At 37.1% G+C, this 14,540-nt stretch overlaps 1 protein-coding gene across 1 annotated transcript in view; it reads left to right on the top strand.

Moving 5' to 3' along the window:
* Btaf1 (B-TFIID TATA-box binding protein associated factor 1) overlaps positions 1-14,540 on the top strand; it is an 86,831-nt gene that overhangs the window by 39,261 nt on the left and 33,030 nt on the right. The window contains exons 9-15 of the mRNA XM_021151415.3: positions 1,579-1,668; positions 2,454-2,549; positions 2,638-2,814; positions 5,227-5,367; positions 6,089-6,213; positions 9,079-9,199; positions 13,618-13,722. Of these exons, the coding sequence (XP_021007074.1) occupies positions 1,579-1,668; positions 2,454-2,549; positions 2,638-2,814; positions 5,227-5,367; positions 6,089-6,213; positions 9,079-9,199; positions 13,618-13,722 (855 nt within the window). The remainder of the gene's footprint in view (positions 1-1,578; positions 1,669-2,453; positions 2,550-2,637; positions 2,815-5,226; positions 5,368-6,088; positions 6,214-9,078; positions 9,200-13,617; positions 13,723-14,540) is intronic.

The following is a 14,540-nucleotide window of genomic DNA, read 5'->3' as shown; positions in this document are numbered from 1 at the left end:
ACAAACCTGTAGTGTGTAGTTTCTTCTACTCTGCTTCAGTGCTTCTGGGCAGGCTATGCTACCAGCTACCGTACACCCAGGTTCTCTTGGATCTGTAGATGAAAGACATACACACATTAGCTCATTATTAACCTGCCTTACTGGCTCAGTTGCTGGCTCTTCTAAAATCTTCTGCTGTTAGCATGCCCTTCTCTTTACTCCTAGCTCAACACCTCTAAATCTTCCCTCAGCTTAGCTGCTCTGTTACCTTCTATGAAGCCCATTGGTTTTGCTGCCCAAGACTCTTTCTGGCTGCCTTCATTGGATTGCTTTCCCTTTCCGCCTACATTTTAGACGATATCCCCTGCAGCTCTGAGTCTGTTCCACCCCCCCCCCCCAAGTATATCCGTTCTCTTCCTGCCCTCTCCTCTCTCCTATCCTGTGGGAACCTGGAAGTCCTGCCTCTTTCTTTCCACCCAGCCATTGGCCACTAGCATCTTTATTGATTGATCAAGAACTAATTGGGTGAGCTGAGCGTGGTGGCGCACGCCTTTAATCCCAGTCCTCCAGAAGCAGAGGCAGGCGGATTTCTGAGTTTGAGGCCAGCCTGGTCTACAAAGTGAGTTTCAGGACTACACAGAGAAACCCTGACTCAGAAAACCAAAAAAAAAAAAAAAAAAAAAAAAAGAACTAACTGGGTATCAAAGCATCAGAACCACTCTCCTACACAAACCTGCTTTGAGTCCATGAGATCCAGCTCATTTGTATAGCACTTTGCTTAGCATGTATGAGATCCTGCCGGGGTGTGATCCTCAGAATGGAAAAAAAGGAGAGGGGAAAAGAAAAGCGTGGGTGGTGAGTCTTTTAGGATTAAATCTTAGCTCAGAGAGCATTTTAAATAAATGACTATAGTCTATAGTACAGACTTTCTTTCCTTTCATCTAAGAACAAACCTTACCTCTGAGAATGCTGACTGATCTACCAGATATAAGAAAGCACCAGTAGTTAGACAGTTTGTGTGAATTCTCTTCTTTTGCCACTTGACTACTTTTTGTGTTTTTTGTTTTTTGTTTCTGCTTTTTGCACTTCTAAAATATTGGTATTTGGGCTCTACAGGACAATTCCTTTTCCTTTCTGTTTAGTTCTGATCTAAGTAGAGACTAGGGAGAGGAATGAAAGCTAGGTGCATTTATATCCTAGAGTTGGAGAAAGAACTATTTTGTTGTTCAACTTTGAAAACCTTCCATATGTGAAAGTAAGAAAGGTACTGTTTATTTTACTTTTCTTGTATCACAGTACAAAACGCATGTTATTTAAAAACATGATTACTGGCCAGGTGTGGTGGCAAACCTTTAGGGAAGTAGAGCAGGCTATTCTTTTGTGAGTTCTTGGCCAATCTTGTATACATAGTAGCTTCAGCTCAGTTAGGGTTACAAAGTAAAACCTTGCTTGAAAGACTGACAGGGGCACATGATTATGCTTCAATAGATATTTCTGTAGCATCAGCCGTGACTGCAAAACATTTTCATATTAATGAAAATTTGACTTGGCTTCTTTAAACATTTGGCACCTGATGTTTGCTTCTTGTGTTTTTTTTAGGTTCGACATGGGGCAGGTACTGGACTCAGAGAAATTCTTAAAGCTCATGGGAAAAGTGGTGGTAAAATGGGAGACAGCACTTTAGAAGAGGTAAGTATATTAAGACTATAATTTAATTTGGTAGTTGGTCTCTTTTTCCAATTTAGGGGAAAATGACAAAGTTATGTAAGGAAGTTGGAATGCAAGGTGCATAAGAAAAAGATCTATGAATAGGTAAAAAAAAATGTCAAGTTTATTGTTATAGAATCAGTTTAGAGAACAGAGATCTTCAGAAACACTAGAGTGGAAAAATTGTAGAAAGAGCATTTGAGCAGGATAATGCAATAGAGAGTAAGATAAATAAAATAATACTGGTTACCAGCAACAGTAGTGTAGTAAGAAACACTGGAAATAGCATAGATAGCAGAAGACCCGGCACAGAGTAACCGTAAGTAATTCTTTTTCTTCTGTTTTCTTGGAGGTGTGGGATGTTTTGAGATAGTCTTACTGTTTAGCTATGGCTGGCTTGGAATTCCCTGTGTACCTTTCTAGCCTGGAACTCACAGAGATCTCCCTGCCTCTGCCTCATGAATGCCCAGCTTGTAATTTGTGTTTTTTTTAAGAGTACAGGAACATAATAGGAACTATGAATATAAGAATTTTGATGTAGGGCTTCTGAATATAATTATCAAAGATGACATGATTACATTTAAAGATGGTATATAGAATTCTTACATGCTTTGGTAACTTCTTTCTACTAAGATAATATGTCCTAATATTGTGTGTGTGTGTTGTGTGTATTTTTCCCTCCATTTTTGGACTGAACAGTTCACTCTCTCCCTAGTACAGAGTTGATTTTTACCTATTGTTACAAATGATTGTATTGTATTTAATAGATGGTTCAGCAGCATCAGGAGTGGTTGGAAGACTTAGTCATTAGACTCCTTTGTGTTTTCGCATTGGACAGATTTGGAGACTTCGTTTCTGATGAAGTAAGTATCATCTGAGTGAAGCTTTGTCCAGATTGTAAATTCTACATCAGTAAATTTTCTGCATATGTAACTCCTTTCTATTCTGAAGGTTGTAGCGCCAGTTCGTGAAACTTGTGCTCAAACGTTAGGTGTGGTTTTAAAGCACATGAACGAAACAGGAGTTCATAAGACAGTGGATGTGCTGCTGAAATTATTGACACAAGAACAGTGGGAAGTTAGACATGGTGGTCTTCTGGGAATAAAATATGCTTTGGCAGTTCGTCAGGTAACTAACTCAGTTTTTGAAAGGGATTTTTCCCTTTTGGATGTTTTGTTTGTTGTGATGTTGGGATGGGTGTGCTTGATTGCTTGTTTGTTCCTTTGTTTTATGATTTCCCTATTTATCTCCAGCTAGCCTGGAACTTGCTATACAGATTGTGCAGGCCTCATAATTGCAGAGATTTTTCTGCCTCTGCCTTTTCTTTTCCTCGTGGATTCTAAGATTGTGTGTGTCATCATGCCAGGCTCAAGCTTGCCTTCTTGAGAAAGTGTCACAAAATAGGCGATGTTCATAGATTTTACAGAGAAGTCCAAAGATGGTTATTTACATTGTTGCAACTCATTCAGTGTATTTCATAGTTCTTTAATTGTTTAAACTCATTTAAATATTGAATACATGGTCTTAGGTCTGTGAGATAAGTTATACAGGAGATACATATCAGACGATATAGACAGGAAACATACAGCACGGATCAAAGCAAGCAGTCTATACAGTTGTATACTTTTTATATTATTCACCAATGTTTTTCTTTGTTTATATTTTATAAGAAGCCTGAGAAAAGCAGGATAAGGTAGCCTTATCATTTTCACACAGGAAAACAAGTTCTAAAAAGTTAGAAGCCTTGTTTAAGGCTGTACCAAAAGTCAAAACCACATGACATCTTTTCTTTTTTTAACGGAGTGTTTTATAATCCAGTGCTTGTTCCATTGTCAGGCTTCATCCTGGAGTTCGAGGACAGCCTGGTCTACAGAGTGAGTTCCAGGACAGCCAGGGCTACACAGAGAAACCCTATCTCAAAAAAACCAAAAAAAAAGTTACTTGTCTTGTAAAACTAATTTTTTAAAATTTTATTTTTTGTTGGTCTTCTGACAGTAAACTGACTCAGCTCTTGAGAAGCAGTTCTCTTTTGTTTTTATAACTTTTAAATTAATTTTTTGTTACTGTATAAAGAATTGGGTCTAATTTTGGAATTTTCATATGTATTTTTACTTTATAAAAAGTTTATTACAGGGCTGGTGAGATGGCTCAGTGGGTAAGAGCACCCGACTGCTCTTCCAAAGGTCCGGAGTTCAAATCCCAGCAACCACATGGTAGCTCACAACCATCCGTAACGAGATCTGGCGCCCTTTTCTGGAGTGTCTGAAGACAGCTGCAGTGTACTTACGTATAATAAAAATAAATAAAATCTTTAAAAAAAAGTTTATTACAGTGTATAACAGGCTCCGGGAGAACATTTTATTGTGATTATAGGTGGCAAAGAGCCATTCTGGTGGGGAATTCAGATGTTTAGATAGGAATTGAGTGGGCCATCATCACTTTAGATACAAGAAACAGCTTGCTTTTTGTCAGAGTTTTGTAATTCCACCTCTGGCCAAAGGGCCCTTCTCATGGATTCAGCTTTTATTTTAGCTCCATGAGATTCTTCTGCTGTTATTATTATTATCATCATTATTATTTCTGACTAAACATTTTATCTGTCTCGTTCACATTCTTAGCTTGTTTCTTGGGCTGTTTCAGGGAGCTTCTTCTTGCTGCCTCTGTGGTCCATCTTCCTGCAGAAGTCACACTTACATTCTTCTTCATAGCTGAATAGGTTTTTTCTATTTTGTATGTGTAACACATTTTCTTCCCTCCTTAATATATTGATGAAATATAGGCTGGGGCTATACCTTGGCTACTGTGAATACTTTATCACTGATCACAGATGTGAAGATGTCTCTGGTATGCTGACTTACCACAGAGTGTCACCCTTCATGTAATGCATGACAGGGTTTCTTATTGAAGTGGAAGCTCACCTCTTTGACTAGACTGTCTAGCCAGTAAGCTCTTAGAAGCCTTCTTTCTCTCACCAATAATAATGGCATGATAGGCACACACAGGTATGCCTGGCTTTAAAAAACAATGTGGGTGGGTGTGTAGGTGTTGGGGATTTGAACCCAGGTCTTCATGTTTGGGTAGCAGTTGCTCTTAGTGAGAGTCTTAGTGAGATATGATCCCAGGAGTAGCCCCGAGAAGCTAGCCTTAGTGGGGGAAATGAAGAGATTACGTTGGAATTAGGAGAAGTAGAAGAATGTGGCTTTTTCTTCACATCTCTCTCATATCTCCTTGCCAGTGCTATTGAAGGAAAAAAATGCAAGCTAAGGGTCTTGACAGGGACATATATATGTATTTGTGTTCACACATAGCATTTATAGACCTACTAAGAACTGTTCTGGTATTTCAAGTTACATCCATAAATATTTGGATTCTTTCTCAAGTGGGATTGTTTATGCAGTCTTATGCTAATTTATCTATACTGCTTATGTTTATGCTTTTCAAATATATAAATGTTGGAACGTAGTTCAAAGCTAATAGATATGCTTTAGCACAGTAATTATACCATAGAAAATTAGCATGTTTTGATATCCTGTTTTACAGGATGTAATTAATACTTTATTGCCTAAAGTCTTAACTCGAATAATCGAAGGACTCCAGGACCTTGATGACGATGTTAGAGCTGTTGCTGCAGCGTCCTTGGTTCCTGTAGTAGAAAGCCTTGTCTACCTTCAGACACAAAAGGTATATTAAAAGTCTTCCAGCATTTTCTTCCTATAGAGCATGTTTACATTTGCATATGGAATAGAAGGAAAGACATAGCATTCTTTTTACTTTATTTACACCTGTTGTAGAAATGTTCTTGTCTCTAACATCCTTCTGATGCATGCAAGCTTGATTATATGCCTTTGGGAACAGTGAACTGTGTATTGTCTAATTCCCTTTCTGTACTTAGTACACAGAGAATTTCCTTGAAAAGGAAACAGCTATTTCTCTCTGATTTTGTCCCTTATGTTTAGGGATATGAAGTTCGTTCGGTTTTGATTTTATATCTTAGCATTTTAACCTGATCTCATTTTGAGACTATTAAATTTTAACACTTCCCATTTTATCAAATCTAGAATATGAAGTTAAAAGTGCAGTCAGTATTATTTTATGAGCTCAAAACTAAACTTGTATTTGTATGATTGTTGACATTGCTTAAAATTCCCTGAAATTATCCTGTCCAGTAAAAGTTTGGTTAGAGAGGAAGTGACAAAAGTAGAGCTGAGTGGCACTAAAAAAAGGTTGAGAGGATTGTTAACAGTGACAAATTGTGTCTTCTCCTTGATGTTCCTTAAAGCTGACATAGTCCAAATTCATTATGTATGCTGTTGACTCGTAGTGACCCTTGGAATCTAATTTGACAGGATTAATAAAATTTGTTATGTGAAATCAGTAACTTTCTTAAAAACTGATCTTACAGGTACCCTCCATTATAAATACCTTATGGGATTCTCTTCTGGAATTAGATGATCTAACAGCTTCAACAAATAGTATTATGACTCTCCTTTCATCCATGTTAACATACCCTCAGGTCCAGCAATGCAGGTAATTATTTCTTATTAGAGGTATAGAATAATAATCCTTTATATATCTTTCCAGATGATTAAACTTAGACTGGTTTAGCACCTTTAAAGAACAGTGCTGTAAGTTGAACACACCACTTTTTCTTGGGACGTTTTAGTCCTTTATTCTAGTTACTAGCACATTTGGGACAGGGCTAGAGAGATGGCTGAGTGGTTACGAGCACGTTATTGCTCTTGCAAAGGACCCTAGTTTGATTCCCAGCACCCACATGACTGCTTGATGTCTTTCCTGGAGCCTCTCATAATTTAACAAAAGAGAAAGGAAACTTTAGGGGCTGGGATCAGAGCTCAGAGGGAGACTGTCCGCCTAATATGAACAAAGCCTAAAGTACCAGCATTGCACACAGATAACAAAATCTAAAGGAGTTATTTTTCTTTCCTTGGGTTATAGCTTCATAGTTCGTTACCTTGTGGATCTAAAATATATACTTTAAAATGAGTCATTATATATCATGTACAGTGCTGGCCTCATAATATAGATTTTTAAAATTTGACATCGGTTTTATATTTCGCAAGATTTTTCCTTTCTGTGAATTTTTCCTGTGTAATGCTTATTTTTTCAGTTCTTGTCCTTAATTTCAGAAATTACTAGTCAGGAAGATAACAGGTAATGATGAACTATAAAATATTAAGAACAGGATTAAGTGAACAGAAACACTGTTTAAACTGTTATTGCTTTTCAGTGCTAACACTGGTGTGAGACTCAGGAGTGTCTCATCTGAGTGACATGCCAGAATGCTGCTAATTGTTTCTATTAATAGTATACACAAAGATGCAGAAGAAATGTCACACAGCTTGGTATATGAATGAGGAAATTGTAGTTCTAGCCTACTGAGGTTATTCAGTGAATGTTCCTATGATTATGATTTTAAAGCAACTTGAGGCTGTATGAATGAGTATTTCAGTGAAATTCAAACATATATGAAAAGCATATTGTTCATATATTACCAGCCAGCACTACTTAGCGAGAATTTAGGCTGGTAGAACAGCATGCGAGTAGGAACAGCAAGTGAGTGCCTACAGAAGGCAGCAAGTGAAGCGGCAGTCATATGTAGGGCTTCCCACTTTGACAGCTTCTATTACTAATACAATACACAGGGACTAAGTGGGTTCATGTGGCAATTCTCCCAAGCTGGTAAGTCAAAGGGGTTTTAAATTGCTTCAAACTAGAAGTTTAAGTAAATCTCATTGAAGACCTAAATACTGAACATTTTGCGGTTGTAAGCCAGTTGTAGCTGAAACTGTTCCACAGTGTTACTGTATCCACGAAACTGCCAGTATAGAGGAATGTGTTCTATTAAAACTTCCATGTAAAAAGGAAATAAAGGAAAGTCTATGGATTTATTTAGCCTGTGGACAACCTTAGTAGGTGGTACCAAGAAAACTAAATAATATAGGACTGAAGAGATCTCACCAGGTAGGAGCACTGGTTGTTGCTCCAGAGGATCTAGATGCCAGGAATGACAGCTCACGACCATCTGTAATTCTAGCTCCAGGGCATCCAGTGCACTGCATACATGTTAATGCATGAACATACACGCAGGCAGAACATCCATATACATAAAATAATGAAATACTTAAAAACACTTAATGTAAGAAAATTATGCAATGTAATAAAATACCTGATAATCCAATGTGAAATAATGTAGTTTTCCATCCGTTTTGTTTCAAAATTGCCTGATTAGAAAAATTGCTTCAGCTGTGCAGTGGTGTCGCTATCCTTTAATTCTGGCACTTGGAGGCAGAGGCAGGCAGATCTGTGAGTTTTGAGTCCAGCCTGGTCTACAGAGCTAGTTCCAGGATAGCCAGAGCTACACTGAGAAACCCTGTCTTGAAAAGCCAAAAAAGAAAAAAAAATTGTTTCATATGTGTGGCAATTAGCAGATACTTTGCAGCTTATGCAAGAAGAAATGCAGCATGTCTTGTGGTGCATGAACAATTACACTATTAACAAGTCTTTATTGTCATGGTTTTATGTATTCTGAATTTCTTATGTTTGTATGTGCATGTATTTAAATTGGAACTTTAAAAATGAACTTAAAGAAATAAACACAGGAAGTTCTACCTGCAGGTGATGAAAATAGCATTAAGGGAAACTCCTGGGAGGAGGGATGGAGGGAGGCAGGCGACAGGATTCTCTGTTCTTGGTTTCTGCATGTTTTCTGTTGAAGGATATAGTTCAAATCCTTCCTACAAATGACTCCTAACTTGGGGTACCTTTAAAAAATGGCTCCTGAATGTGGCAGAAATACTATGATTCAAGTTAGCCTAGATTTGGCTTTGTATCTTCCTCCATTTAAATAAAGTCTTACTGAGAAGGAAGAAACGTGAGTCTTCCTAATAGAGTAAATGCTAAACTGGGACAACAAAGTTCAAAACTGCTATTTCCTCTTTGTTTCTTGCAATTTGAGGTGGCCTAAAGATGAATATAAATTATGATTAGCTACACTTTGAGGTTAACCCTCGAATGGAAAACAGTTATGCAAACCTGATTGTGTAGCTAATAGCTAAGATGTATATCCCATTTTCCTAGGAAGGAAAGGGCAGATATATTGGAACGTTCTAACTTGCTGAGGGTAATTATGGCATTAGTGCTATAGAGAAACGTAATATCCAGTCTCCACCCTTTATTGGTTACATTTTTCTGTCTTTTTACATTATAATAACTTTTTTGAGAATGTAAGTGAATGCTCATGAAAATTGGATCATTTTTAATTTATTAAAAAACCATGTCAACATGATTAGGTCCATACAACATATATTAGATAATGTATCTATGGAGTTTCAAGAGAGAATGAATAAAATTAATTTGTTTCTTCTTCATTAGTATTCAGCAGTCACTCACAGTTTTAGTCCCACGTGTCTGGCCATTTTTGCATCACACTATATCTTCAGTTCGAAGAGCAGCATTGGAAACTCTCTTTACATTATTATCAACACAGGACGAGGTAAGAACTGATAAATAGTAACCTCAAAGCTTTTGTAAATTTTATAAGACAGACCAGATCATTGCTTCCTTTTTTGCTATATATCAAAAGATCAGAATGCTTGCATATATTTATTATGTGCACTGTGTGTGTCTGGTGCTTCAGAGGCCAGAAGATCCCTGGAGTTGGAGTTACAAGTGGTTGTGAACCATTTGATGTGGGCAGTGGGAACTGAACCTGGGACCTCTAAAAGTACAGCAAATGCTCTTGACCATTCTTGACTGAGCAATCTCCCCATTCCTAGCCCCAGGTTTTGTTGTTGTTGTTTGTTTGTTTTTGTTGTTGTTTCTTTTCTTTTCTTTTCTTTTCTTTTCTTTTCTTTTCTTTTCTTTTCTTTTCTTTTCTTTTCTTTTCTTTTTCCTTTCTTCTATTGAGACAGGATGTCTCTGAGTAGCTTTTGCTGCCCTGGAATTCACTCTGTAGACCAGGCTGTTCTAGAACTCAGACCTGCCTGTCTGCCTCCTGAGTGCTGGGTTTAGAGGTGTGTGCTACCTCCCCACCCTGACAGCCCTCTCTCCCGCCTCTCCAGCCCTCACCACTCCACCCTGCCTTTCTTCTTTTTCATTGTAGATTCTGGGTATTAAACTGGTTTGGGTGCTTTCAAGATAAACATTTTGCTGACTGAGCTGTCTCCTCAGCAGTTTGATTTTTGTTTTATATTCATTCATTCATGTATCTAGTTTTATGTATGTGGGCGTGGCACACACATGAAGGTCAGGGGGAAACTTGTAGGAGTTGACTCTTTCCTCTTGCCAGGTGGATTCTAGGGATTCAACTCCATTCATCAAGCACATTTACCTGATAAATTATCTCACTGCAACCCCCTTAAATCTAAACTGTTGTTTGGACAAAATAGCTATGTAGTGAAAACTTTATTATAAATCTTATGTTCCCAGTAACATCAAGAAACTGTCAGAATAATCCCCATTTGATGTCATTTAAAAATTGTATTCTTCATAGATTACCTGGGAGTTACTTAAAACTATACTTACAGTTTTGTGAAAACTTCATGATCCCTTGCCTAAATTTTTAAAAAATTTTGCTTGCTTGCAGATTTGAATGTAAAGCTTTTTCTAAATTTTGTGAATTTTGTAATCATTTGGCAGCAAGCCATTCTGAAAAGCTATTTATAGTCTTTTATTCCATGCATGTACCTATTCATAAAAACAACCTTTAAGTGTTTCTCTAGAGTCTATAGGGTTATGTAATGTGCAATGCATGTAACCAGCCTCTTTAGTATACTGAAGTTAGGAATGTTCTGAGCACATTTTGCTCCAAGATACTAGATGTGACAATAAAGCCTACAATTAGTTTAAACTTACCTCCCTTCTCTTCTCTGCTGCTTTTGCGTTTGCTCCCGTGCTAGCCTTGGGTTATTAGTCAGGATTCTTAGCTTGGGAACAGACAAAACGTAAAGAACAGCCAGTTAAAGCTTATATTGCTGCCGTAACACCTTCAGCATATGATAAATTGTTTAGAGAATACATTTCAATCTCCCTCCCCACCTCCCCATACACATACACCAAAACCCCTGGGACTAGAGAGAGGGTTCAGCAAGTAAAGCAGTGACTCACTTCCCAGACACCAAGTGGAGGCTCACAAACACCTGTAACTCCAATTCAGGGGATCCAGCAGCCTTCTGGTGTCTGTGTGCAGCAGGCACCAAAGTATTAAATAGACATACATTCAGGCAGGACACCCATACTTTTTTTTTTTTAAATTAAAATCTTTTTGCAGCCTTTCTTGTAGTTACGGATCAAGTGAAGTAATGTAAAAGAGAGGACTTTGGAGATGTTAATTGTATACAAATATAAATAATTATATAGAGAGTAAAACATACTTTTGCCATATTTTATAATTAGAAATCTTATTATATTATGTGATATAGAAATGATACTTAAAAGTAACAAATCTCTGAGATATTAGTGGGGTTTGTTTTATGCTGGGAAATATTACAAGCCCTCTAAAGGAGGTAGCTACTACTATTTATAGTTTGAAGATGAGAGAATGGATGATCAAAAATTAAACTCCCAAATTCACAGAGACTACATGGCTCTCAGTAAGCTGCTTTCCTGAGATTCATGTGGGGGTCTGAGTGACTTTCAGCTTTCACCTAAATTTGACAAAGAAAGAAATGGATTGCTTTCCAATTTTTAAATGTGAAGTAAGCTTAAGTACAGAGCGAGGAGGTGAGCCAAATGCCTGTGTGCCTTGTCACCATGTTCTTGTGTCAATTCCTGACATGCCCAGCTGGTACCTTCAGTAATTGGCAGTAATGTGGTGTGTAAATGTCACTAGAGCTCAGTATATCATTGTAAAGATGGCTCTATTGTTTACTCTAAGTTTTTCTGATTGTCAACTTTGTTTTGTTTTGCCCGTGAAACTGGAAGATTTTTTTAAAAGTATGTGTTACTGTCAAATGTATAAAGACAGCTATCTACCACTATAGTATCAAAGAGTTACTTTCAATGCCCCGAAAGTCACTTTTGTCCTTCTCATCGTTCATTTTCCCGGCCTCTCATAATCACTGGTCTTTTACTGTCTGCATAGTTTTGCATTTGTAATAACTTGGAGTCATCCACTGTGGGACCTAGTCATTACTTTGTAATAGCATTTAAGTTTACTTTCTATCCATAGCTCATTTTAAGGGTGTCATATACTGTTATTGTCTTGTTGTACTCTAATGTATTCATTTACCAATTGAAAGACATCGCTTCTACCTTCAAGTTTTGGTAGTATATACATAAGGCTTTATAAAGTAGAGGTTTGGGGCTGGAGAGATGGCTCAGCAGTTAAGAGCATGGACTGCTCTTCCAAAGGTCTTGAGTTCAATTCTCAGCAACCACATGGTGGCTCACAACTATGTGTAATGAGGTCTGACGCCCTCTTCTGGTGCATCTTAAGACAGCTACAGTGTACTTACATATAATAATAAATCTTTTTTAAAAAAGTAGAGGTTTTTATGTAGATGGATACTTTATTTTCTGTGGGCAGATATTAAGGAGCCCAAGTACTAGACTATACTATAAGAATATGGTTAGTTTTGTAAGAAACTTCTAAGTTGTCTTTCAAAGTACATAAACCATCTTGCCTCTTCATCAACAGTAAATGCTCTACATCTGGCCTTTGTGTAGTATCATCAGTGCTCCACTGTAGGCCATCCTAATAGGTGATAGTGATAATCTCAATGTTGTAACATACATGAAACATTGTCTTTCTGTCATAGTCCTGTGGACTTAACCCAGGATTCACACATGTAAGGCAAGCATTCTATTACAAACTATGTCCCCAGCCTGGAACTAACTATATGCACTCCTTCCCAACCCTTGACAAGGTCTTTCTAACAGCCCTGGCTGTCCTGGAACTCACTATATGGACCAGGCTGGCCTCAAACTCACAGAGATCTGCCTGCTTCGGCCTCAGGAGTGCTGAGATTAAAGGCATGCAGCACCGTGTCTATTTTTTTAGAACAGTTTTGAGAGAAAAACTGAAGAAAAAGTACAATGTTCCTATTACCTTAAATTCATACTGTATAAAGCATCTCCCACTGTGAACACCCTATATGGAAAAATAAGGCACTCACTATTATTAGTGGACTTGCATCCACTGAAGTTGATAGTTTCCATTAGGGTTCACCCTTGGTGTTATACAATCATCACGCTTGATATACAATCTATGGGCTTGATAAACCTGTGTCATGTATGCACAAGTATGTAGAATAGTCTTCTCTAAGTATCTTCTGTGCTCTACCTATGTATTCTTTCCTCTGTTGGCTGATTTGACTACTTGCAACATATATTCGTCAGCATTGATAGCCTGAGACAGCTAGTATAGTTCATAGCACATTTTACTTGTTATAAATACAGGGAAGATATCCTTTAGAGTTGGACTTTGGTGTCTACAGGTAACTGCCAGTGATTGAGCTGAGAGTAAGAGAAAAAAAATCAATGATACTATTCTGGTACCTTGCATTATTGATGAGTATGTAGAATTAAGGCTTTGATCTTTTGGCATAGCAGCAGTGATCTGAACATTTCCCAGTTTCCTAATAAAGCAGTGATGTATGATGATGTAAATAACACCATTGCTGCTTATAGCTTGGTCTTGTACTTTTAATTTATTTGAGGAAAATTTGATATTAGCATAACCAATCCCCCCCATTTCCCTTTGATTATAGGATTGTGCAATTTTCAAGCCATGACAATAATAACTGCGATACTTATTTACAATTTAATCTTATCATAATTTATCACCAGTTGAATCTTTTTGATAAAGCATATAGTCTTTTTTTACAACAGTGTTTGTTGTATTTGACTTTGCGTTCATGTAAGCTAACTTCAGGAAGTACGTCATAGCTCTGAATCTGTTTTTGTTTTCAGAACTCTTCATCTTGGCTTATACCTATCCTGTCGGATATGCTGAGACACATCTTTCAGTTTTGTGTTTTAGAAAGCAGCCAGGAAATTCTGGATCTTATTCACAAGGTATATGATGAATCTATCTCTCTTCTATTTCTCTTTATTATTATTATAGATTATTAATTATATTATTGTTATATTAATTTACTATAGATTATTTTTTTATCTATTTCTCTTCCTAATAACATTTATAGTTATAATAAAAAATTACTATTGAGTGTTTTTAATGAATTAAGCCATCCAAAACATTGAAGAGTCTAGTAATCTACAGGATAAACTAGAAAACTAGACTTCACATGGGATTTAGTAGTAAATTCAGGTTGGTAATGTTTGTTTCTTTCTTTTGTTACATGTCCTGTTAAGCTAATGTTCTTTTTTATTTTTTTTAAATATTTTTAATATTTTATTTTGAATTTGTGTGTGTGTGTGTGTGTTTTCACTATATCAGTGTCTTCAAGACAAGGTCTCACATAACCTAGGCTGGCTTGAGCTTGTTGTGAAGCTGGGATTGACCCCAAACTCCTGGTTCTGTTGCTTTCATCCTTGCAGATATGTATGAGCATGTCTGGTGTGGCATGTTTAATTTATAAACATTTGTATTTATATGTCATAAACTAATGATTATATTAGTTTGATTTGATCGTAAAGTATCAAATATTGTATTGGTTTTTGTTTGTTGAGTAGATCTACCTGGGTATCCGAGGCTGGCCCCTTGTGTTTCAGTCTCTTGAGTGCTTTGTAGATGTGTCCTGTCATGGCCAACTCTTTTTTTTTTTTTTTTTTTAAAGATTTATTTATTTACTTTATACATATGGGTACACCACCATTACTTTCTTTAGACACACAGAAAAGAGCACCAGACCCCATTACAGATGGGTGTGAGC

The sequence above is a fragment of the Mus caroli genome, unplaced genomic scaffold (assembly GCF_978045245.1).
Source record: "Mus caroli unplaced genomic scaffold, Mus_caroli_1 scaffold_20, whole genome shotgun sequence".
Lineage (NCBI taxonomy): Eukaryota > Metazoa > Chordata > Mammalia > Rodentia > Muridae > Mus > Mus caroli.
This window is presented reverse-complemented; position numbering and strand designations above follow the sequence as displayed.